Raw genomic sequence first — 25,721 nt, forward strand, 5'->3', positions numbered from 1 at the left:
GTATGGAAAACTTATGCCAACCGTGAAAAAAAGTCTGCTGCATGGAGTGGTGAAAAAAGAGAAAACATTGCTATTCTTGCTATTGCTCTGTGATGCTGCTTTATTGTTTTAATGAAATGATTGTTGTTTTAAATTGCTGCTTTTGATTTTAGCTGCTCCATTAGAGTTGAAGAGAGGGGTAGACATGCTTGCAAATCAACCCATCAATCAATAGCTGTTGCTTCTGATTCTTCAGCAAATTTTACTATTGTATTTCCATCTCTAAAACTGCAAGGGGGAGTACTTCTGTTTTTGAAATGAAAATCCTAACAAGGGCCTTCAGTTGATGAGAAAAGCACCACGGGAGATTTACGCATTCTCACAAAGTGTATAGTGCAGGCTTCCTCAACCTTGGCCCTCCAGATGTTTTGAGACTACAATTCTCATCATCCATGACCACTGGTCCTGCTAGCTAGGGATCATGGGAGTTGTAGGCCAAAAACATCTGGAGGGCTGAGGTTGAGGAAGCCTGGTATAGTGTCTGCTCTTATTTATGTTCCCTGAACCACAATTGCAAGTGGTTCACGAATTCACCTAATCTGGTGTGGACAGATTCACCTAATCCGTTGTCCCTTTGTGCATTTGGAGTTCACATATCCATTGAAGTGAATGAGGGAAAGCATGTACGGAGCGGAGTGCTTGCATACGTAGAAAGCTCCTGTGTCTGCGCTGAATCACTTGATCGGGCTGCAAGTATGTTGATTGTAATTCATAGGCAACACCAAGCATTAGTCAAGAAGAAGGACTAATAGCTAATAGATTTTAAAATAGGAGCTGGAAATTCTGTTCAGGCTAATTTCCTTCATTCCACTGCTTCTCATGTCAATACATCCTGTGGGATTGCAGCGGTCGACAGTGCTGGCTTATATTTGCAATACCAACATTTCAGAAGAGCCGTTTGCCAGCATACGCTCAGAGATGACTCAGGCTGGCCGTTGCACAGCCGCTGGGCATTTTAATGTAGCAGCATTAATCATTAATGACCTGGAATTAATATTATTATTTATTATTCATTATTTGTAATGCAGAGGTGCCTAGGAGGCCCGGTCAGATCTAATTGAGGCTGAGAGAACAAAGGGATGGTGTAACACAGAGGCAGAAGAAAGGCAAAGATAATAGAGGCAGGAAGCTATGTCAGCTTCTATTATTCATGTGCAAAGAGGTTGCAGGACTCCGTACAGGATTTCTCGCAGGCCGAAGTGTAAGTAGAAAGTTCAAGCTTCTACATTCCAAAGGAATCAAAATTCAGAGTCCACTGCTGCAACCCCCAAGCTGTATTTTTCTCGATAAGGAGTTTGAAGATTCTTGGTAATGGCTGTGGTCCTCAAGCAGCCTTGTGAATTTCAATCAGAACTCAGCAGGCACAGAACGTATGCTTAGTGCTCTGGCCCAGCCCTTGGGATTGTGTCATCCTAATATAATAGTGTCTAAAACATAATCAGATTATTCAGCATGAGGGACAAAGGCAAAAGACACGAGGCAAATGTATGTGGGATGCATTATTAATAATGCAACTGCAACAGGCATCACCTGGTCTATGCCTTCTAGGGATGTAAGAAGGCAGTTATCTCCATTCCAACGTGTATTCATCGCAATCAGAGCTGTTTCTGTTCTGCTGCACTTTGGCTTCCACATAAATCTAGATGATTTGTCTCCTTGTCAGCTCTCACTGAATTAAATGCAATTCATTACAGTGGTACCTCTGGTTACAGACGCTTCAGGTTACAGACTCCGCTAACCCAGAAATAGTACCTCGGGTTAAGAACTTTGCTTCAGGATGAGAACAGAAATCGTGCTCCGGTGGCACAGCGGCAGCGGGAAGCCCCATTAGCTAAAGTGGTACCTCAGGTTAAGAACAGTTTCAGGTTAAAAACAGACCTCCAGAATGAATTAAGTTCTTAACCCGCGGTACCACTGTATGTCATTAATTACATTATTTCAATGAGAAGAAAACATCAGAAAAATGAGACAAGGGAATGCCATTATTTACATATCTTTTGTGGATGAAAAACAGCAGCTACAAAGAACACTAATTATATCTGTTTACCTGATTTCCATTCCTGACCTCAAAGCAACATGCAAGCTGCAGGAATTTTTGCTCCCATGTCCACTTAGAGCAGAATTCCCTGCCACCCCTAATGCCTGCCTCCCCTAGCAGTGTGGGTACCACTTCTAAGCAGAAACCTTACATCCTACTGTCATCCTTGTTGGGCAACATGGATCAAATTAGGTACAGCCTGTCCTCTGCTTCACCTAAACAAAACCCTGTATAAGAGTTGAGGAAGCTAATGGCAACCACACTCCTCAAGCCTCTGAGGAACACATGGCTTGCCATTGCCCAAGAGAGGACCTTTCTCTATGCCCTCACACTAGCCAGTCTTGGCACATCAGTTGGGTGAATGCTCCCTTCACCACTAAACTGTTTCAGGATGTTCACCTTGAGACGGACCAGGAAGATCGTCGAGACCCAATGTCAAGTTCCACTCATTTAAGAAGGTACCTAAATGTTTGGGCCTGCCACTGTATCTCAACATAAACTATCTCACAATATTTTTATGAGGGTGTGGGGAATGCAGACTGAGGGATCTACCTTATCGTTGTGCTCCTCAGAAGGAGGATGGGTGGCTGGGAAAGAAATAATAAATGAATGTAGGTTTCACAATACTCAAAGAGACCAATGAAGCTACTCTGTAAAATAATACCCAAATAGCAATGTTTAAAAACATAGGTCCAGGATAGAATGGCTGAAAGAAAAAGGAGAGAATCCAATACAGCACTAAGAAGAATGTTCTGTCAGCAGAAGTTTCTGCTTGTACAACAGAATGTCCCCATGTCATCTACCCATGTCATCCCGAATCTGTCATAGAGGTTTTCCCCAACCCTCTGGAGTAGATTTGGAGAGTGTGTGGAGTACACGTGGGGGAAGGAGAGAGGGGAAGTCCCATTCTGCAAGCAGAAATCCATACACTGACAGGACTCACCATTAGAGGATCACCCACAGTCGTGAACCATTGTGCTGTGAGATCCTCAAAATCCCCATGAGAGACTTGAATGATTAATCAGGAACACAAAATAACCTGAATGCCTCTGAGCCAAAGTATCTTTATTGGTGCATTTCAGGACCAAGCATCTAATCTTGGGCTGTGTGTCTGGTGAAGAACTTGCTCCTGGGCTCACATCACATATTCTTGATGGAAAATTTATGTAACTAAATATATCTATGTGTTTCTTCTCATAAGAATAAAACCATTTATTCAACAGAGCACCTGGATTTAGATGTTCTGCAATAAAACACTGATGCTGAAAAAGGCAGTGATGCACAACAGAGCCCCCAAGAGGGCATCCTTTTACTCCAGTCACTTGCAACGTAATGGATGCCCCTTGTTTCCACTTGTTCCCCTTCCAGGGAAGATAATGGATGTCTCTTATTTGAGATACCACACCTCTAAGAGTCCCTTGCTTTTTGAAATATTGATCCACCTGCTCTAATTCAGGGTCACAATTGATAACTGTCTCTTCGCAAAAGGACAGGCTTCCTGCAGTACGTTGGAGCTGAAATTTCAGAGGTGAAACAAAATCAATGCATTACCTCCCTGCACTTCTGCAGCAATTCCAGCTGACAGATCAAAGTTGCATTGGGCCAAAGTATTCAGGTCTGCATATTTTGGTACTGGGTGGTGATGGTGGTGAGTGGAACAAAATTAACACTGGTGATTGGATTAATCTTGTGGAAAAGCACTGAAAAACTTTTGGAACTGAGTGAGTGGGCTGACATTAAAAGATGAGGTAGCTGAGGGTTCTTCTATTTTCTTTCTTTCTTTCTTTCTTTCTTTCTTTCTTTCTTTCTTTCTTTCTTTCTTATTAGGAAAAAACACCCCCCACCAAACTTTGCTGCTTCAGCTACCTAGGGTAGTCGAATGACATTCTGTTTGAAATTTGTGACCCATTAACCAACGAAGTGGCATTACATCATGATGTCGCATTCTTCCTTATGTATTAGGAAAGGATATGGGGAGTTGACTCATCTAATCCAAACTTCCTGGACCAATGTGCAGATAGGACCATTCTTTGATTTTGCCTGCCTGCTGGAAGTTGCTGTCCTCAATTGCTTTCTTTTCTTTTTCAGTGTATGATGTCATACGGTGTCACTGAATAACATCAAAGGCTTTCCCATGAGCTCCAAATCCTGTCTCTCAAGAGCTATAATTCAGTTCAATCTCATTTACTCCTGTGCAGCTGATTTGTTTTAAAAAATGCCTCCTCCAGTCCACTGTCTCAACAATTACTGTGTCTTCACCACCATTATCATGGATTTCCTTTCAGACTTAGTGTTCTAGTCACATTTTCTGGATTTCAGCAGAGTTGTAAGTTAAGTGGAATTTCTGTTTCTTCACCTTCTTCAAGGTCTAGCGCTGTCCTGTTGCTTTGGCAATCTTACCTTACTCAAGGGAATGCAAATGTCAGCAGTTTTAAGACGGTGTGGGAGGGAAAGCTAAAGAAGCCTCTTAACGCAGCTCTATTCCTCCCCCTCGTGATTGGCATGATTTATGTAGGTAATAAACAGGCAGAAAATGACAGCAGGTTGCATGATTATAATTTCAGCAATTAATGCTGACAATGCTGTGTTGGAACAAAACCACGAAACAAACAGTACTGCATTTAAAATGGACAGTACAAGTAGTAGGACTTGAGGATATTTATTGTCTAGGTTTTCAGACCATTGTAAGAAGAGTCCTGCTAGATCAGGCCAAAGACCCCTCTAGTCCAGCATCTTGTTTTAACACAAACAAGGGGAAGCCCACAAGCTGCACATGGGTACAACAGGACCCTCCCACCTTGCGATTCGCAGCCACTGGCTTTCAGACAGTGGAGGTCAAACATAACCACTGTAGCTAGTAGTTGTTGATAGTCTTAATCTCCAAGTATTTGTCAAATTCTCTTTTTAAACCAACCACCACAACTTGCAGGAGGGCATTCCTTGGTTTGTGCCCTATGCCAAGAAGCACTTTCCTTTGCATGTCCTGATACTAACTTTTGGCTCCATTGGATAGCTCTGGATTCTGGTAATATGAGAAAGGGAGAAAAACATTTCTCTACCCACTTTCTCCAAGCATGCACAATCTTATGTACATTTATTTTGTTCCCCTTCGAGCTTTTAAATTTAGAAACATGGTGAACAAACACCATAACCTTTCCATGTAGGAGACTAACTCCATCCCTTTAATCATTTTGGTTGCCCTTTTCTGAACCTTTTCCAGATCTACAATATTCATTTGTTAGATGAGTTAACCAGTACTTCACACAGTATTCCAAAAGTGGAGCACCATCATAGATTTGTATAATAGCATTGCAAAATAGCCATGGAAGGATAGGAATCAACTTTAAAAGGGGAGTTAGATATTTTATAAGTAAGGTATTTTTATTGTTTGTAATCTGATGTTTTACCTGTGAGAGACAGAAAATTATCTCATACAAAAAAAAAGAAGTTACTTAATTATGCTTCTGTCGGGGCTTCAGAAAATGTCATGAGTAGCAACTGCTTTGGGGGAATGGGATGGACTGTGTTATAAGGCTTAAACAAAACTTGAGGAGACTTAGTAGATGGATTTTGCCAAAGTGTCTTAGTTAGATAGCATGTTGGCTGGTTAGAATGTTGCCTACCCATCAGAAATGGTGCCAGTTGCCTACATATTGTATTATTGATTGAGCATTGGAATTGCACAACATCCTTCTAAAATTAATTTATAATGCGGAGGCAAATGATAACAACAAGCTTTTTGCAAAGATCCTGGTCATTTCTATCCAAAGAAAATCAGAAGAACCTGTTTTCCGTGGAGTAACAGTGAGCAGAGAAAGATGAGGAGGGAAACCACTGTCTGATATTGCATGCAAGAAAAGTTATTTCCATAGTATCAACAACACAATTAGTTCCTCATATATGCCCATTCTGATTAGGGAGAAGCTTTTCCACTGATGTGGTCTTGTGAAACAAGAGAAACTGAGCTAAGTTTCAAGAGATGACAGCAAACTTTTTGTCAAGGAGTTCCCAAATGTCATCAAATTAGCTGCCTGACTGCATACGAGGACAAAAGAGACATAAAAGAAGAGATATCTTGATTTGCTAACAGGTTTAACAATAATACTCCGTACTTCCCTAGGTGTTTGGAATGCTCCACATTGATGAGCTCGGGTGTTAGCCAGCAATTTTCTGACAAAGATGGGGCAGCCTTTACCAACTGACTGTTGCAACTAATTGTTTGAAATAATGAGATGCCATTTAGGAAGAGCAATCAATAGCAGAATGATGCCAATTAACTTCTAAGAACTAAGGTCATGATAACAGGGGGAAAGCTGGTACCAGAGATGTCCAGAAGACTCTTAGTTCCAAAACTCCCCCAAAAGGTATAGAGGTGATGAATCCGTTCTTCCATTTAAGTCCAGAATTGATTTTTTAATTTTATTTATTTGAAGGATTTAGATGCCACATCCTAAAGACATGTTCTTGGGGCAGTTTCAAACAGATTAAAAATGCATGTAGTAATTTAAGAAAACATACAAAAAAGCATCACCCATTTTTTTTTAAAAAAACTCCACAAAATATATAGAAAGAAGAGATTAAAAGGCCTAGGGAAATAAGATATTTTTTACCGGCCACAAAATCCAAATAGCATTTCAAATAATATTCCTCAACCCCCACCCAAAGTTTTATTGATTGGTGGTGAAGAGTCATCCCACAACAGTTCACTAAACATATCTGATAAGGACAGTGGTGGATGTACTAGGAAAGGAAGGTAGGAAGGTAGGAAGGAAGGACAATGAGCCAACTATCCCTTTGAGGTTTGGTAATCTAAAAAAAGCTACACTTCCAAAACTGTCACCGTGGCAGATTCCCGTGACACAAAAGTTATGTAAAAACTGATATAAGAAAGAACTACTGTTACAAAGGGACAGAATACCCAACAGTTCAAATGACGTAAGTAGAATAAAAAAAACTGCTTGCCCACATTTTTGAAAAGTATAATATCAGCAGAAGTGAGGAAACCACAACAATAATGTTATTGCTAAGAAAAGCCTCCACAAACAAGCCAGGCCTCCACAATTTGTGCCCCACCAGCCATATTTAGCATCCAGAAATTTCCACACAGAAGCATTTTGCTCGCCAATTTCAACACTGCTTCTACCCTCAGCACCCATTTTGAGCCAAAATACAACATTCTGGTGCTCTTCCTCTAGGTTGCAAGTTCTTCGCCATTGGGGTGGGTGTGTCCAGTCAAATTTAGCTGCTCAAGCCACTCTTCCTCCTCTGATTTTTTAAAAATTGTAATCTTTATTTATGACTGCATCACACGCCCAGCTTGAAACAATGGGTTTCTAGCATGCAAAGATGCTCTGCTGCTTGAAGAAAGATGATTGCCGTCAAAATTACAAAGAAGTTCTTTGCTTTGCATGAGCTGTTGTCTCTCAAGATGGTTTTATAACACACCAGTTTATAGGCTGAGATAGTCCATGTGGTGCTATCCAGATGCTGTTGAACTAGAACTCCCATCATCCCTGGCTACTAGCCATGCTTAGATAGTAGTTGTAGTCTGTGATACCTGGAGGGCAGCACATTGGCTATCTAAGTTAAATGTTATAACCTATGTCTTCCTTATTCACATTTTTTTTTAACTTGTAATGCAACCTCTGGGACATTCCAGTGCCACACTATAAGAAATATCCCACTAAGACCTCTGTAAGATCTGGAAGAAACATTTTCTCCTTCTGCTCACAGTTGGGTTTTATTTAATCCAAGCCCCTTAGTTTCTTGCTATTTATTCCATTTTGTCAAATATTTATACAGGATGCTAACAGGTGAAATAAGGTATAGTCGTTTTTCCTCCCTTAAATATCCTGTTTATCTGTCTCCAGCAAGATGTTCAGTTCTCCACACTTCTATGTGAATCATAAACCACTTAAGGGCTGAGAGATAAATTTGTGTGCTAACAGATTCATGTTTACTTCTGCTTCAAATTAAAAAATGGAGAAGGGGGGAAAGAACACAGAGAAAAAAATAGTGTTAGGTCAAAAGACATTTTCACTGGAATACAAAACCAGTACTGGAGGAAATTAAATAGGATGAAAATCCCCCTCCCGCTTTATTGACCCATTCACATGCAGTAAAAATGGGGGGGGGGCATTATGGTGAACTGGGGGTGTATGAGCAAAAGTTGCCATATTTTACAGGGAGAGCACTTGGTGTTTGAAAGCACAGCTTCTTATTTTTATTGTAAAGTAAAGACGTCCAAATTGTGGACCTGATCCTTCAGACACATGTAGCCCTCTAGCCTGCATGGCTACTGTTTGGGTATGATGGGATTTGTAGTCCAGGAACAATGGAAGCATCACAGGTACTCCACTCCTGCTTTAGGGAAAATGCAGTCCCATCCAAAAGAGGTTTAACCGTACACTATTCACCACCCTCAGTTTTCAGCTGAAGTGTCATGAGTTTGAACTCTCAGCTCAGAACTTGTGATCCCATTAGAGGACAATGTGTCAAACATTATTATGAGCTAGACTTAAAAAACCCCCAACCCAAAACATTTAAGTATGTGCACTCAGAATTCCTAGGTAAGTGTCCTTAGAACTGCATCCTGTAGCAATTGGAAGAAACCAATTTTAGTGTACAGTGGTACCTCAGGTTAAGTACTTAATTCGTTCTAGAGGTCCGTTCTTAACCTGAAAATGTTCTTAACCTGAAACACCACTTTAGCTAATGGGGCCTCCTGCTGCTGCTGCGCCGCCGGAGCATGATTTCTGTTCTTATCCTGAAGCAAAGTTCTTAACCTGAAGCACTATTTCTGAGTTAGCGGAGTCTGTAACCTGAAGCATATGTAACCTGAAGCGTATATAACTCAAGGTACTACTGTATTGTTATGTGCCACCCCAATCTCTGAGGGGTGTGAGATTCCAAGGGTAGCGGGCATGCTTATCAGGGTTCATGTTTTCTCTTGGAACAATGAGGCACAGCGGGGACTGTGGTGTCTTTATGATATATGGTTTTTTAATGCATATATGCATATTTCCAGCCTGAATCTAGAATTGAGAAAGTTCAGAGCATTCAGATTCCAATAGGGTCTCTTGCTTCTCCCATAGGCACAGCAGACTTGGGTCTCAGAACAGAGAAATCAGCCATGCTCTCTGTCTCTTTAGGTTATCACAGTCAGCTATCACATGGTGCCCCTGACCCCCATTTCTTCTTCCTTGTTGCCACTAACAGACTGAAAAGGATCCCCCCCCCCAGCCTACATCACCCAAACTGAAATCATAAACCCCCTAAACCCACTTAGAAGAAGGGGCTCCATCCCTACCATTGCTGTCTGGCACTGAGTGTCCTGATGACTCATCTTTTGATTACTCATCACCAGTCTTTGTCCCCCTAATAACCCACACTCAACTAGCAATCACTAGACTGGCCTGGTTTGTTAACATAAACTTAATTCAGGGGTTCAGTGTTTGGCATAGTTTAACTCTCCAAACCTTGATTAATTTCTAACTTTTATTGGATCCAGGAATTTAGGGTGTCTCGCACCTCACAAACTCTCAAGTCACCTTCTTATTTGCCTGGTTTTGTCATTGCACAACTTAAAAGCTTGCATACAAATAAGACACAAACATCTAAAAAAGAATACCTTAACTATTTTATATGTCTTATATTCTCCGATCTTGGGGTCAACATGACAACAGCTGTCTATACAAGGCAAGCATGTACATTCAGGCCATCTGCAATTACTGTGGATGTAATTGATAAGAAATCAAATCAGGAGAGCACCAAGGATGTAATCACTCATATGGAGCCTTGCAAGCTTTAATCAGCAGATTAATCCATTAACGCTTTAGTTGATTAATTGGTTAGGAGTCCAATATTAATCAGTGAAGGCAAATTTTAATTGATGGGGCTGAGAGTGAAAGAAACCCTTGCTAATCTTCTGAAGCTATTTTGGTTCTGGTGCATCAGAAACAGGGAATAAAATATTAAAGAAGGAACCATTAGTAGTCATGCTTGTTTATTAAATTGTGAGTTTTCACACATCCTTCAGAATCTCAAAGATGCCAGTACTGGAAAGTTTTATAATAGAGAAATAAATTTTAATTACGGTAATTAATTTTACAATTTCCATCCCAACTTTTAGCAACATTTTAAAGTGTCTAATAATATAGAAAAAATAAAACAGTGCAGTTGTGTACATGTTTACTCAAAGGTAAGTCTGGCTGATTTCAAAGGGGCTGACCTCCAGGTAGGCAAATATAAGATAGTAGCCAAACACAATAAAATATAATAAATCAGCAGAACACCAACAAGTGATTAGATGACGTCAAAAAGTTTTGTCCCACACTTTCCAATGAATTCTTCTGTCACTTCCTTATCTCAAAAAGTCAGATCTTTTGCAAGAAGCGGGCTTGTTGATCAAGACTCTATGGTCACATCCGCACAATACATATAAAACACTATTAAACCACTTTAAACAGTCATGACTCCCCCCCCCCCCCGCACAAATCTGGAGACCTGTAGTTTGATAAGGGTACTGAGAGTTGTCAAGAGACCCCTATTCCCCTCACATGGCTACAATTCCCAGAGTTCCTTGCAAAGCGGAATTGAAGGGGTCTCTGTTTACCACTCTCAGCACCTTTAACAAATGACACTTCCCACGATTCCTTGTGGGAAGCCACGACTGTTGAAGGTGGTGCCACAGTGCTTTAAATATATGGTGCAAATGCGTCCTATAATTCTGCAGCCTGAATTTGCTGGTATGTGATAGAATCCAACCCCGAATAGTGACAGTCTGTTAGTACCCTCTTTTTCAAAATGATGTGCACTTGTTCTAACCATAGGTCTTTCATTTTCAACTAGGGTTTCAGGCACAAAACAGCAGTGGAAAAAATAACTTTGCTATTTACATCATTTTGGCAGTCATGAAAATGCAGGCACTTACCTGTTTGTGAGCGTGGTCATAGGAGTTGATGTGATTGTCAAACTCTTGATGCTTATAGTATTGTTTATCACAAAGTTCACAATAGAAGTTGGCTTTAAGGTCTTCCAGAGCCTTGGCGATTGTATTCTCCTTTTCAGCATAATCCTGTAGAGAGGAAGAGTAAGGATTCTTAGTTGTTATTCCAACGTTACAAATATGAGGGACGGGTTGTTGGTTTTTTGTACTGGGTAAGTTAATCAAATTTGTCAACCTGTAACTAAAAACTTGCTCTTACTTGCTTTATCAGCAGAGGAGCATAACATTTTTGCACACTCCAATTTGCACTTCCAACTGACAGCTACCTCTAGGGCTAAGGAAACATGTCTTTTAATCTTATGGAAAAGGAAATAAATAAAATGAATATTTATCTTGCTTACGGCTGTGTAAATGTTAATTTCTATCTGTGGTGGGGGGACGACGACGACGACACACACATTAGTGTGGTCAAAACCTTCAGAGCATAAATACATTTCAGCAGAACACATATGGAAATTAAGACAGTCATTTAATTTGGTTACAGGGCTGTTTTCAGTAAACAGTAATAAACAAATTGCTGCTTGAATATTAGGAATAAAAAAGGGGAAGGGAATAAATATGTAGGAGGATGATTCTACAACTGAATAATTATTTATTTTCAGGCTACAACTGAATAATAATTATTTTTTTTAAAAATGGCTATAGTTTGGGGATGGGCAATCTGTTGTCGGTGAACTACAACTCCCTTCAACCCTGACATGCCAGCTGCGGCTGATGGGAGTTGGAATCCAACGATATCTGGAGGGTCAAAAGTGCCCCCATCCCTGGCACAGGCCATGTTTTTTGCTGGGGTTGAATCAGCCAGTAATGAAAGAAAGACTGCCACTTACTGTGGCCTCAGTAGCATATACAGTATAAAGCAGGGGTCAGCAAACTTTTTCAGCAGGGGGCCAGTCCACTGTCCCTCAGACCTTGTGGGGGGCCAGACTAGATTTTTTTGGGCAAATGAACAGATTCCTATGCCCCACAAATAACCCAGAGATGCATTTTAAATAAAAGGACACATTCTATTCATGTAAAAACATACTGATTTCTGGACCGTCCGTGGGCTGGATTTAAGAAAGTGATTGGGCTGGAGCCGGCCCCTGGGCCTTAGTTTGCCTACCCATGGTATAAAGTGTTCCTTGGCTTTCTCCCTTTACATGCCACATTTAACTTTTCCTAATTTTAGAGATGAAGAATTGATGCTTTTGAATTGTGGTGCTGGAGGAGACTCTTGAGAGTCCCATGGACTGCAAGAAGATCAAGCCTATCCATTCTTAAGGAAATCAGCCCTGAGTGCTTACTGGAAGGACAGATCGTGAAGCTGAGGCTCCAATACTTTGGCCACCTCATGAGAAGAGAAGACTCCCTGGAAAAGACCCTGATGTTGGGAAAGATGGAGGGCACAAGGAGAAGGGGATGACAGAGGATGAGATGGTTGGATAGTGTTCTCGAAGCTACTAACATGAATTTGACCAAACTGCGGGAGGCAGTGGAAGACAGGAGTGCCTGGCGTGCTCTGGTCCATGGGGTCATGAAGAGTCGGACACGACTAAATGAATAAACAACAACAACAAGGCAATGGCGATACACTCATTGATTGGATGCAAATGCTGAGCAGCACCTGACTTATACTGAGACAGACCATTGGTCCATCAAGCTCAAGGCTGTCAATACTGATGGGCAGTGTGGCTCTTCAGGCTTTCAAATACATTCCCCAGCCCTTCCTACTGGCAATTGACAGTTCTTAGACAGGCTACTATGTATCGATCTACTAAGTCCCCATTTTCTTCCCATCTCAAAGGACCCTCACAGCCCTCTCTTTCCATAGCTAGCCTAAATCCTGAATAAATGTGAGGATTCCTACTCAAGCAAAACCTCTGAGGGATGTTGATGATTCCTTAAGACTAGCAGTGCATCTTAGGGGGGGTTTTCTGTATCTTCTGGCCAATTTTGCCTAAATGGAAATTCAGAGTGCATCTCAGGTGTGAGATGTGAGGAGCTACACAGGAAAGCTAAAGCATTTTGATAAGACTGTTGAAATCCCTAGAAACCGTTCTCCATATTTCTCAGTGACGAGTGGCTGTTTTTGTCTTCCTTCTGGCATAAAGTGTAGGAGGGGTTATGGCTCTGCATGCAGGAAGTCCCAGATTCAGCCCCTGGAACCTCTTCCATCCATCAGACAGGATGGAAGGACCTTGACCTGAGTTCCAAGAGAGCTGCTACCAGATAGAGAAGACAAGAATGGGCTCCATGGACAAAAACTGGCCTAGTAGGTGGTAATTTCATCTGTTCCTAAATACTTATTTTCAGTGTTGAACATTGCCATCTCCCACAAACAGTGATTGCTGCCTTCTGCAATGTGTTATGTAATAAATTCCCCATTTTCTTCACAGGCAACTGCATACACACACACACACACACACACACACACACACCCCTAAATGCACACCATAACTGTGTAGCTGGAAAATTGTCCTGAAGCAAAACCTGAAACTGATGTATGTCAATGGAAAAACCAGTCCGGTCATTTTAAGGTGCCACTAAATCCTGCCATGCTTGTGATGGAATGGCTGCTTTACTACAGTCTTCTGTGTGTTCTACATGAATTAAGTATTTGCTACTGCAAAATGACTTTTTTTAAAAAGGGAAAAAGGAGTCCCATAAAATCGCTTGATTAAGTTTTTAAATGTTAGGCAAGCAGTTTTGCATGGAGATATGGTTATTATTTATTATTTATGATGCTCTTCTGGTACTTTAAAACGGAAGAGCTAAATCAAAGGGATAATATTATTGCATATGAGCGTGCAAATACCAGATGATATCAACGAGCTCTTGCAGACCTTTCCTCGCTCTTATCATTTCACAGAATATGACCAGGATTTCGCAAAACACATTATTATTATTTACTAAGCATATTTGGCTTATGGATGAATAAAATTGGGCATTCTGGTGTCTTCTGGTTTGATGAAAGTTACCTTAAACTGTGGGAGAACAATATAGTTAGTAAAAAATTAACCTCAGCAGGTTCATGAGACAGTCTACTGGTTATGACTTGCAGAGGATTTGTACTGCATTGTGATAAAGAAGCAGCATTATTGACTGTGGTATTAATGGAACCTCCTGGGTGTCCTCAATAATATCAGCAACAGCAGATAAAACACTCAAAAAGACAGCTTGCCCACCACAACTGATCTCTCTCTGTATTGTGTAGCCTCGGGTTGCATATTTGGGGACATACAAATACAATCTGCAAAATGTTGCACTGTGGTGTGTTCCTGTTCAGAGTTTCAGTCAGCTCACCAACCATGCCCATTTCCAGAATACTGCATTCCACTCCATTCCACTCCAATCTCGCCCTTCCCACACATACAGACAGGTTTCACTTTCCTCTGCTGTCAGTCAGCTAACATTCCATGCCAGCTGAGCATGCTTAGATATCAATCAGCTGTGGGGAATCACAAACAGTTGTGTACAACTGCAGTGGCGTAGCGTGGGTTGTCAGCACCCGGGGCAAGGCAAGTAATTTGCGCCCCCTAACCTGTGGATTTGCGCCCCCTAACCCGTGGATTTGCGCCCCCTAACCCTAACCCCCAGATGTTGCGCCCGGTGCGGCCGGCCCCCCCTGCACCCCCCACACTACGCCACTGTACAACTGGAAGTCCTTGCACAAGGCTTCTGCTGACAGGGTTTGTTAGGCAAACCCTGTCAGCAGAAGGTGGGTTGTGGCATTTTGGTTACACAAGGATCCACGCTCCGAGAATGAGCTCGCCATTGGTTTCCAAACAGGAATATTTCTCAGTCCTTGGAAATGTCATTGTTAGAACCTGGGGTCTTCCACAAGTGAAGCATATGGTCTATCACTGAGCTACAGCTCTCTCCCAAACAGAGGAACAGAATGTGACTATGCAAAGTCTGTGCATGGGGCCAGTCCTATTAGGAGGAACCTTAGAGTGCATGGGCTTTTAGCTCCTGCGCCCCTGGAAACCACTGCCTTAATGCCATGTCCAAATGGCCATTTGAGGAAATATTTGTAGACCAAATCAACTCTGTTATATATTCTCATCCTGTTGGTCATGTTCCATCCAGCCAAACCTAAGCATTTGGAACTACCATTTATTTAAATGGCAGAATTATGCACAAATATAACTGTCTCATTCAAATCAGGGAGACTTAGAGTTAGCTTTGGAAGAATTATGGGCACTTTAATTTTTATATATTTTTTTTGCAAATCGGTATCTTACTTCCCCAAATTATATCTTTTCGCCACCTACTCCCCCAGTTTGTGCCTATTTAAAGAAGCCACATTTCCCCTTGGCTTCTTCTTTTTCACTTTAATTAGTATTTTCTACAAGTGAAATGAAAAAAAATGGCAATCATGACAGAGCTTGTCAAACATTATTATGTATACTTAAGTCATTTATTTTTCATTCCCCCTGAGATTCATTACAATCCACAAACTGATTTCCTTTCAAATACATATCTTTTAAGCTGAGTTTTTTGTTTTTTAAAAATAATTAAATACAAATCAGTGGCTGCAGAAAGTGCATCTTACTTATTCGTCCTGTTGAGATGTTCCAGAAATGTACCCTGAATGAAAGTAAATACCTATTATGAATAAAACACTTTAGAATTTAAAATTATATGTATTCAAACAGATGCTGGTTGAAATTCAAAGAGAAGGCTTGGTGATTCTCCACCTCCTTCTGTAGAGATGCTTCTCTAAAACCCATTGCTCTACCTCAGTTTCCATTTGACAATAGCTCTCCAATCTATTAAGCCTTTTAATGGAAATTTACCATCTTTCTCCTGTCCTGTTATTTCCCTAGGAAATCTCACCACTAGTCCTGCTTTATGCATGATGACGTTATATGCTATAAGTACTTAAAGATCAAGTCACCGAAAAGATGCCTCCCAATCGGGCACGTCTCAAATAATTGTACAGAGACTTGCTTCTATCTGCTGCTTTGCCTTCTTTTCTTTCTTTTTTCTCCTAAGCACAAGAGGGAAGTTCAAAAACACACTTCAAGAAGCATATTTTAGTTTATTGCCCATGAGTCGTAACATCCTTCCTCCCTTGTTGTGAAGAATACATTTTCTTTCAAATAAATTTGGTTATTCTGTGGAGAACAAGTTCAAGATGAATTTTAAGTTCATCGATTACTCCAAAAAGTCCCTCAGGCGCAAACGAGGCCTTCCGTGGGCACACCAGTATGGATCTAGCACACGTGTACATGTCTTTTTGCATACAGCATCGTCTTCTGTTTCTCCTGGAGAGAACTTTGGACTCCCCTCACAGTCAGGTACAGAGGGAGGCTGTTGTAGGGTTCTCACAAAACTCAGCTGGGCATACAAGAGTTCTCAAGTGTCCTATGTGGTGTAGTGGTTAAGAGCGGTAGACTCATAATCTGGGGAACCGGGTTTGCGTCTCCGCTCCTCCACATGCAGCTGCTGGGTGACCTTGGGCCAGTCACACTTCTTTGAAGTCTCTCAGCCCCACTCACCTCACAGAGTGTTTTTTGTGGGGGAGGAAGGGAAAGGAGAATGTTAGCCGCTTTGAGACTCCTTAAAGGGAGTGAAAGGCGGGATATCAAATCCAAACTCCTCCTCCTATCATAATGACTCTCAGCCAACCCACACATCCAAACACAGGCCCTAAGCTCCAATACCAAAAACCCAACTGATGCATGAAATGTGCTTGAGGAATTATACTAGTCTTTTCTCAACACTTTTGGCTTGCCACAAAATCTCTCAGATGGGAAAGTTACACAAGGTACACACACAAACACAACACCTTTCAATTGCTGAATTCCTGTTTAGGTGAAATCTTCCCCATCTCTGTTCGCTCCATGTCCCATCCTTCCTTGTACATACTTCCTTTCTACTTGCTAAATTTTAGAGGCTTATGGAATTCCCATGAGACTTCATCTTCCTCCTGACTAGACTTCTGAAGTATTTTTGGCCTAGGTAGTGACTTCTCAGATTTTAAATACTCCATTGCCCTTGGCTGCAAGAGCTGAACTCTGCCAGATACTCCTGATAATATATTTGACAGTAAATAACTTTGTTATATCAAATACCCCAATTGTTTTCTAGGGTTGTGAAAAAATGTTATGTTTCTAGAATAAGTTAGGGTTGCCATATTTGAAAAATATTTTGGCTCCACCTACTGTTGTCTTCCATGCTTTCCATCCTACCAGCCACCACTGACAGCTTCACATATCCCTACTGTAATAAAAAATTGATCCTGCAAGTGTTGCTCTCTGGGCATAAAAATACAATAATAACATGTAACATAGCTAGCAATTTGCTGCCTTTCATGACACTCAATATCAGCTGTCTGAGGCAGCTGGCTCCCTTTCCTCAATGATAGCGCTGGCCCTAACTGTTTTTATTTTCCTAGGTTCCCTAAAATGTGGAGAGGCAAACCGATGCTTTGCATCAAGCCAATTTTGTGACTTATAAAATGTGTTTCTCCTTTTTTATTTGTATTTATGGCTATACTGAATAAACAGTTTTTATTTCTCAAAATCTCAGACTGCTTTTACAATCTGTGTACTGAGTTTTACAAGGATTTTTATATCTGACTGGAAAAGCAGCACATTCAGGGAGGGATAGCCAGTGAAACTTTTTAGCCATTGAGACCACTGAAGGCTTCAATCTGATGAATTCCCCCCCCCCCACACACACACAGTCTGACAGCCAGATTACTTCCTAAAGGCAGTTCCTTAGTAGCGAGCTGTGACTTCACAAGATCTGAAGCAAACGTGTTAATGATTTAATCTATGAAACGGCTGAATCTGTGAAAATGTTAAAAGTTCTCTGCAAAGGTCACTTTATCGAAAACACTGAGGGCTGATAAACACACAAGTACGTGATGTCTTGGTGAGATGGGATGAGCTTTCAAATGTGGGTTATGCTTGTAGATGCATAAGTACAAGGACATGTTTAGGATCTACATGGTTTTGTACAAAGAATGCTTCCATCCAAATTCCTCCCCCATACCAGATTTGTATGCCCAATAAAGGAATTCTAGCGTGCCATTTTTTAAGACCAGGATTACCCTTGCCCACATTACTTTTTCAGTCCCTGCTGACAAAGTCCGTATATGAATTATGATTGCCAAAGGAACTAGTGCCCTGATATCACCCAAGGTGGTCAGGAATGTGAGTGAGGGTTATAGAGATTGCCTGAGGTTGCCATTGAGAGGTGCTGCTTCCTTATGATGAACTCCTATTTCCAGGTGATTGCATGTGAATCAAAACAGTCACATGGTGAGATCCCGCCTCCCAACCTGATTGGTTCCTTGCCAGGCTGGCGGGTCCCAAGGTCCTATGGAATTAATCATGCCCATGTGGTCAATTCCCCAGTGGTGTGGGATTATAATACAGAGAAGCATCTTAAAGTGCCCTTCTCTCTGTGTGTATCTGGTGTGTAAAAATGGCCAAGTGTGAAGAAAGGGAAAATGGCCAGAGGGATTTCATTTTTCAGTGGGATCCTAACACCCCACTGAAAAGTTTGTGCTCCTCTTTAAAGTCTCTGACAACCAAATTGACATGCACAGAAGCTGGTCTGAGCTTGACTCACCACTGTTCAGCCCACGTAATTGGCAGATCACAACATGGCTGAAATTTAATTTCAGTGCAAGCCAGTCTTGAATGGCAGCCATCCCACAGTGGAGTTCTGGGATTTTAGTTGCAATATTTATTTTGCAAGATACATCTGAAATCTCAAAGTGCCCTTTGAATAGTTTCACACAAAGCAAGAAGGAATCGATTTAATTTGGTCTAAAATTATCACTGTTTCCATGGGCAGCTCCTTAATTAAAATAGCATTTTCTTGACTGCCTACTGATCATATTCCTGTTGGCTTTTTTTCATCATGGCAGATATGAAAAACATGCTCACCCTGAGCATTTCGTGTTAGCACTCTGACTCAGCAGTTTATCCCATGGCGTCTTTAATTTGTTACAAACTAAATCTTCTTACGAACAACAGCAAGAACTAAAGGTCAGACAGAAAATCAATGCTGACATCTCTGGCTGCCCTGCAGAACCTTGCTTCTTCACTGGCTTAATTCTTTTTCAATGCTTGATTCCTTTAGACTCCAAGCCCTCATCAGTCCCAGCAAGAATGGCCAACGGTCAAGGATGATGACAGTTGTCAGAGGGCCACAGGTTGACCACCCCGCTATAAGAGGTGTCTAATCTGCACGTTCACAACTTTCTAGGAAAAATACACTCTTCCTTTAGTGTACCATGAAGAAGTTTCAAAAAACAAAAACAGGAACCATCATCATCACCATCATCATTATTATTTAGTAGGTGTAAATTCAAGACAATGTAGTGATCTGTTGGAGCAACCTTGAGAAATTGCATGAAAGATATATTTAAAAACAGGAAAACAGCTTCCTCTTTTAGAGCTTCCCTTAGGATTCCTTAGAATCCTCTCCTCCACCCCATAGTGTAGGAACCTAAACATCTGCCTCAATATTGTGCTAGATGCAGTCAAGCCACCTCTCAGGTGGACACTGTTGTCATTATAAGAGAACAAGAGAGGCATTTATGGTGAGTTCCGGCACCACGTTTTCTAGAAAAATAGCCCTCCACGTGTTATATCATAGATCAGCAAATTTTACTGCACTTACCCTAGGGTTAGCGATTTCAAAAACTCTTAGCCTTTCTTACCTCGCAGGGTTGTTGTGAGGATCAAATGAGGAGGGGAGGAGCACCACATGCACTACCTTGAGCTTCTCAGAGGATAAAGGTGGGATATAAATGTAAGAAATTACATGACAGGAAACAGGAGTTTCAGCGGCTGATAGTCAACCAGTTCCTCCTGTGTTGTGTCTAGTGCTTTACCATGGCACCACCTGAGCATCCTTGAGGTTGCTTGGGGTAGACCTGGCTTGTGTGGAGTCATCTGGTCTTCACAGAGAGCCCTACCAATGCTCCTTCTACCACCTCTGATTATCAGGATCACGGGCAAAGCCAGCATTCCTGTTTATAGTACAATATTGCAGAGAAGAACGTGTCAGTATTCAGGTGATTGTTGTCACCACCCTTTATTGGGGGTTAAATCTTTGCTTTTATTTTAAATGGCACCTTGTAGTACAAAATTTACCAAATATGAGTCTTTCATTGCTGACCTTTCATGTTCAATCTTAAAGGTAATGAGAATGGTGCACTAAAATAGAGATTCATTTACCTTTCAGGAAGCTTTCCTGCAACATTTTCTCTCCCAAATTGGTTAAATATTTGCAAGCAGGCACATTCTGCCTTTTCCAATAAACAAAACACTTCCCTCCCCTGGCAATTTCATTTCTGGTTCTAATCAATTTGTTTATGGCACCATAACTGCCGCCATAACCCACCCCCTAAGGACACACACACAGAAAGAGGACAAGGCGGGGTGCAATAATTATTCTTACACAGTACAGTTAAAGCGCAGGCTGTGAAAGAGCGTACACACTAAATTAAAACTAGAGACAGGAAGGTATTAGGGCAAGGAGATGTAAATTGTTTTAATGTGCATCTAAGTAGCTGTTAGAAGCTAAAAATCATTTCCCACAAAACTGTCTGTGGTCGTATTGTAAGACCTGAAAAGCGACTTACCAAAAAAGGTGATATTTTTTTTAAGGGCTGAAATAAAACAGTCTTCTCCTAAGATAAAATATATTCTTCTAAATCTCTCTTTAGGCATCCCCTAGCCTTGTTCAGGAAAGATGTGCGGAGAGCTAGCTCCACCTCATATTTCCTCATTACTCCATACAAGTTGGAGGGCAGCTGTCTGAAGCAAGCAGTCTTCTGTACGCATAGATCACCATGAAGCTGCCTGCTTCAGAAGATGGTCCTCCAACATATGGAAGATGATTGAACCAGCAATGAGGGGTGGAGCTAGCACACTTATTCCTCCACCTTGGGTTCACTGATATTCTTAAAGAGTGCCTAAAGAGATCTTAAATCCATGCAAGTATTATTCATCCACTTGTCCTCTTAAATCAATGTGCAGAATGTGTTACTACCTATTACTCAAAGGTGTACCAGTATAATCCTTCTACAATGTGGGAGGGCAACACATTTATGAGCTAGAAGCGGTTTCTCCAATAGGTGCAAACTTAGGGAGCAAGATACCCTCAGCTGCTTTAAATACAGAGAGATGTCAAACTGAAGGTTATGTCCCACTGCCAGTATGTTGTAAGCTTAATATTATGTACGGCCAGCACTAGCCAACAACACATCTTCAGGCAGATTCATTAAATTATTCATTGCCAAGCCACAATGTAGCTTTAAGGGGTGCAGTTTGTACAACAGAAGATATTCTGTCAAGTCACCAGAGTCCAAAAAGGAAGCAAATTTAAGAGCCAGTCTGACAAAGTCTTTTTGATACCCACCCAATTCTGTCCAAGAATTTATAAATTCAACCAGGCACCAACCATTGAGTTCTGTCTCTGTCAAGCCCCTTCCCTCAAGGCAGTCTAGAACACTTAATTTCAGTGTAAAATAATTTTTTGAGCTCTGGTATGGAATTCTAAAGTAATTTCCCTTTTGCCCAATCAAACAGATAGAAATGGTCTATTTTTCAAAAATTTCATGAGGCTAAGAGAAGAAAGCAGCTCTGCTGTGGTCAAGAATTTCTCTCTCTCTTAGGAGATAAAAACTTAACTCATGGAAACATGACTGATCAGGCCTGAAAACTGACATGTAAAAGTACCATACAGTGGTACCTTGGCTTGCAACCGTTTTGGATTACAACCATTCCGGAGTACAACCACGTCAAACCCTGAAGCGTGTTGTCCCTTTTTTTGGATTACACCCCCCCTTTTTTTGGATTACAGCCAATTTTTGGGGGGAGGCCTCATTGGCGAAAGCGCGCCTTGGGTTACAACCTGTTTTGGTTTACAACCGAACCTCCGGAATGGATTATGGTTGTAAACCAAGGTATCCCTGTACTTGTTATTTTCCATTCTGATTTGAGGTGGAGTTCAGTGCCCTGTATCCTTTCACATCATTATATTCTGCCTCATTAAGCACTCTGTTTTCTTAGCTGAATGGCTTTCACATTCACAAGATGGGCATTGCAAAGCAGAGTTTGAGTCTAAGATACAGAGTCACTTTAGCGAGTTCACCCAGTCTCTTTATGGACTATCAATGAGTACTAAATTGTTTCCATCGGTGTAGCAATTCATCACTTCCCTACAGATTTTTGTCTTAATGTTGTTCCTCTGTGGAACCAGCAGCCTACCAAGAGGAGCTGCTGACAATAACAAACACACATAGCAAGATTTTAATAATGGAGGTGCTCTCTACATCTTTTTTTCTGAATGGTCTCTGCGAACATGGTGAATTTTAAGTGGCCAGTCAGCTGAGTTATCAGCTTTCTTACAGGAATCCTTTGAGCCCCAAAGGAGACATTTGGTTAATGGGTATCATTGACAGACAGACTACATCTTTATAACGTTCATGTTTTCAAGTTGCATAGTCAATATTCTGATATTATTATTAATAAGTATAATAATTATAAACAATAAATTAAAGCAATTGACTTGGTGTGTACTGGTGGAACATTACTGAAGGTGCACTCATGTACGCACAGAGAACTAAAAGAAAGCAATCCACCTGAATGGTTTTCAGAAGAGGTGTCTCAATAACATATTAAAATAAATCTTAAAGATGTACTTAATTGTACTTATCATAGGAAGCTGAAACTAAAACTTTGCAAAGCTTTGATACATAGGATTACTTTAATAATATTTTTTTTTAAAAAAAAGGAAGCTGAAACTAAAAGTATCATCCTTTCACTTTCCATATCACATCACTAAAACCCTTTCCTGGCAAAAATGGAGGGGGCAGTAAATAAAGACCTTTATGGAGACTAAGTATGCTCATTATTGCATTAAATGTTGTCTGACTGTTAGGGAGACAGAGAAATGGGTGGGTGGGTGGGAAACAGGGACAGACCACTGGAATGGTACACAAACTTCAGACACACTCCACGTGGCCTGCCAAACTCCATCCACTTCCCCAACTGTTGCAATGCAGCTAAAGCAGCATAAGAAGAGTATGTAAGAAGAGCCTGTTGGTTCAGGCCTCAGCCCAACCCAGTTCAGCATCCTGTTCTCACAGTGGAATAATAATAATAATAATTTATTATTTATACCCCACCCATCTGCATGGGTTTCCCCATCCTCTCTAGGTGGCTTCCAACAGAATATTAAAATACAATAGCCTAGTAAACATTAAAAGCTTCCCTAAAGAGGGCTGCCTTCAGATGTCTTCTAAAAGTCTGGTAGTTGTTGTTCTCTTTGACATCTGGTGGGAGGGTGTTCCACAGGGCGGGTGCCACTATAGTGAAGGCCCTCTGCTTGGTTCCCTGTAGCTTGGCTTCTCGCAGCTGGGGAACCGCCAGAAGGCCCTCAGCACTGGACCTCAGTGTGGAAACCCACAAGCAGGACTTCCCTCTTGTGGTTCCCAGCAACTGGTCTTCAGGAGCAGTCTGCCTCTAGGTGTTGAAGCAGTGCATTGCCTTCATGGTCCGAGGAGCTAGAGATTTTGCTTGCTTTAGGAATATGTGTACTCCCCTGAGACTCCCCCGCTCCCCCGTTCATTGCTCAATGCTACCATACAAAAATAATTTCCCTTTCATACTAGTGAAGTTGGGTGTACAGGGAGAGGGAGGATAATGAAATGTTCCTCCTATAGGCCACATATCTGCTGGTGGAATGCTCTACCCAGGCAGGCACTCTTGGATCAATCTTTATCCAGTTTTAGGAATCAGGCAAACAGCTGCATGGAGCAAGTGCCTGAAGCCACAAGAGCAGGATTTAACTCACACACTCAGCAGCTGAGAAGCTCTCATGTGAGCTTGCCCCAGTTACATGACTGAGGTCCAGTTACAAGATCTGCCTATCAGTGAACAGATAAATAATGATGTTAGCAGTGGCCTTCAAACAGTTTACTATCCAATCCCCATAGACTAGTTTTTAATCTTACACATACCAGTCGGGTGATTAGGAACACTAGCTTTGCACACTTCACATGTTTTAGACGGCACTCGTTTATATTCATTTACCTTAATTTCCCCAGATAAACACAATATAAATGTCATTATTGGAACTGCAGAGCCATGTCAACATGCATGTTGTTGTTGTTTTTTCTTCTTTGTGTTTCTGGAAACTCTCAGAAATTCCTATCTGGTGTCATAATTTATGTTCCAAAATGGGCAAATGGCTAGGCAGGTATCTCTCCAGTTAGTCATTCAGTATTCAAAGCCTATGATTTGATTGTACAAATTGCATTTATGTTAGTCAACTGCTCTTGCTATTGGGGTTTTATTTATTGATTAATCTGTGGCATGTGCGCATTGCCTTTTGATGTGGGGGGGGGAACCTCTGAGAATAACTTGTGTATTAACAGGTTCCCCCCCCTCTCTCTCTTCCCCCTTCCACCTCCCCACTCTCTGAAAAGTGGTGAGCAATTAAAGCAGGTTGCTATCTTTGGAGTATCTAAACTTTGAGACTTGATGGCATAATGATTTTAATAACTACTTTAAATGTAACATGTTGACAAGTTGACACCTGAGGTTTGTGTCCTGCAATCTTATTTTTCCAGCATCCTATTGTTATGCTGGAGGAGTAGCAATATGGTTAGAGATGTTTTAAAAGTCATTTCTTGTTCCTTCTTGTTGTTTATAATTATTCAGTATTCCTCCCCCTGCCTTTTTCCATTTGAAACTCTAAAGATGTATGAAGCACCCAAAGCTTATATTTTTATACTAATATGGCGGCTGCTTCCCTTCCCCTCAGTGCACACAATTCTGTTAATGATCGAAACGACCCTATGAAGCATTCAATACAAAGCCGCCTGAAGAGCTTTGTTTCTACTTTGTAACAGGCTCCCCAACCCTGCAATAGCAGAACTATTACGTAGCAAGGATAAAGACCCATATTTTATGTTGACAATGTCAAGCAGACAATACTGAACTACTATCCTATGTTCCTATATTCCTGCAGTTTAGGGAAGAAAACAGTCATTTACTCAAATGCCAATCCTGGGGTTGAGAGTAAAGAAGCTGTTGTTTTCTTGGGTAACAAAAGTACATACGGTGTCCCTGTTTTCAATTTGAAGAGTCCTTCATAAAGGCCTGTTACATTCAATGTGGGTCATTACTGTTATAGACAGTATAGGGTTGGGGAGAGAGTGGGAGCAAAAGGGGAAAGGGGGCAGGGCCGTCTTATCCATAGCCGCTAGGGGTGCAGGGCACCCAGGAGCTGGGCTCTCAGGGGTGCCAGGTCGAGAGTCTGGGTCCTAAGAGTTGAGTCCGGGGAAGAGCCTGCCCGTCGGTCAGAGCGCCACAATGGACTCTTCTGCTGCGGGCAGCTCTGCGCCACGAGTTTGGGGGCGACTGAGTCAGTGAGATGCTGAAGCGGCTGGCCAGCTCTGCCCTCCTGCGTACCTGGGATTTGGCAACCTGGGGGCAAGGTGTGGGGCAGATCTTTGCACCCCGGCACCGCATATGTTTAAGACAGCCCTGAAACGGGGAGATAGTAAACATTCATTCTTTTGCATATTGTGTGAGCACAGTTTTGTGCTAGTGTCATGTAAGTAGGTATCATATTTTTGTTGGCGGAGTGAGAGACTAAAGGGTCAAGGTCATG

The 25,721-nt window shown here is 41.5% G+C and overlaps 1 protein-coding gene across 1 annotated transcript in view; it reads right to left on the reverse strand.

Annotated features, from left to right (window-relative positions):
* ZNF804A (zinc finger protein 804A) overlaps positions 1 to 25,721 on the reverse strand; it is a 240,386-nt gene that overhangs the window by 80,831 nt on the left and 133,834 nt on the right. Inside the window, exon 2 of the mRNA XM_083495934.1 lies at positions 11,010 to 11,153. Within this exon, the coding sequence (XP_083352060.1) occupies positions 11,010 to 11,153 (144 nt within the window). The remainder of the gene's footprint in view (positions 1 to 11,009; positions 11,154 to 25,721) is intronic.

This window comes from Podarcis liolepis (genome assembly GCF_965112155.1).
Source record: "Podarcis liolepis genome assembly, chromosome: 1".
Taxonomy (NCBI): domain Eukaryota; kingdom Metazoa; phylum Chordata; class Lepidosauria; order Squamata; family Lacertidae; genus Podarcis; species Podarcis liolepis.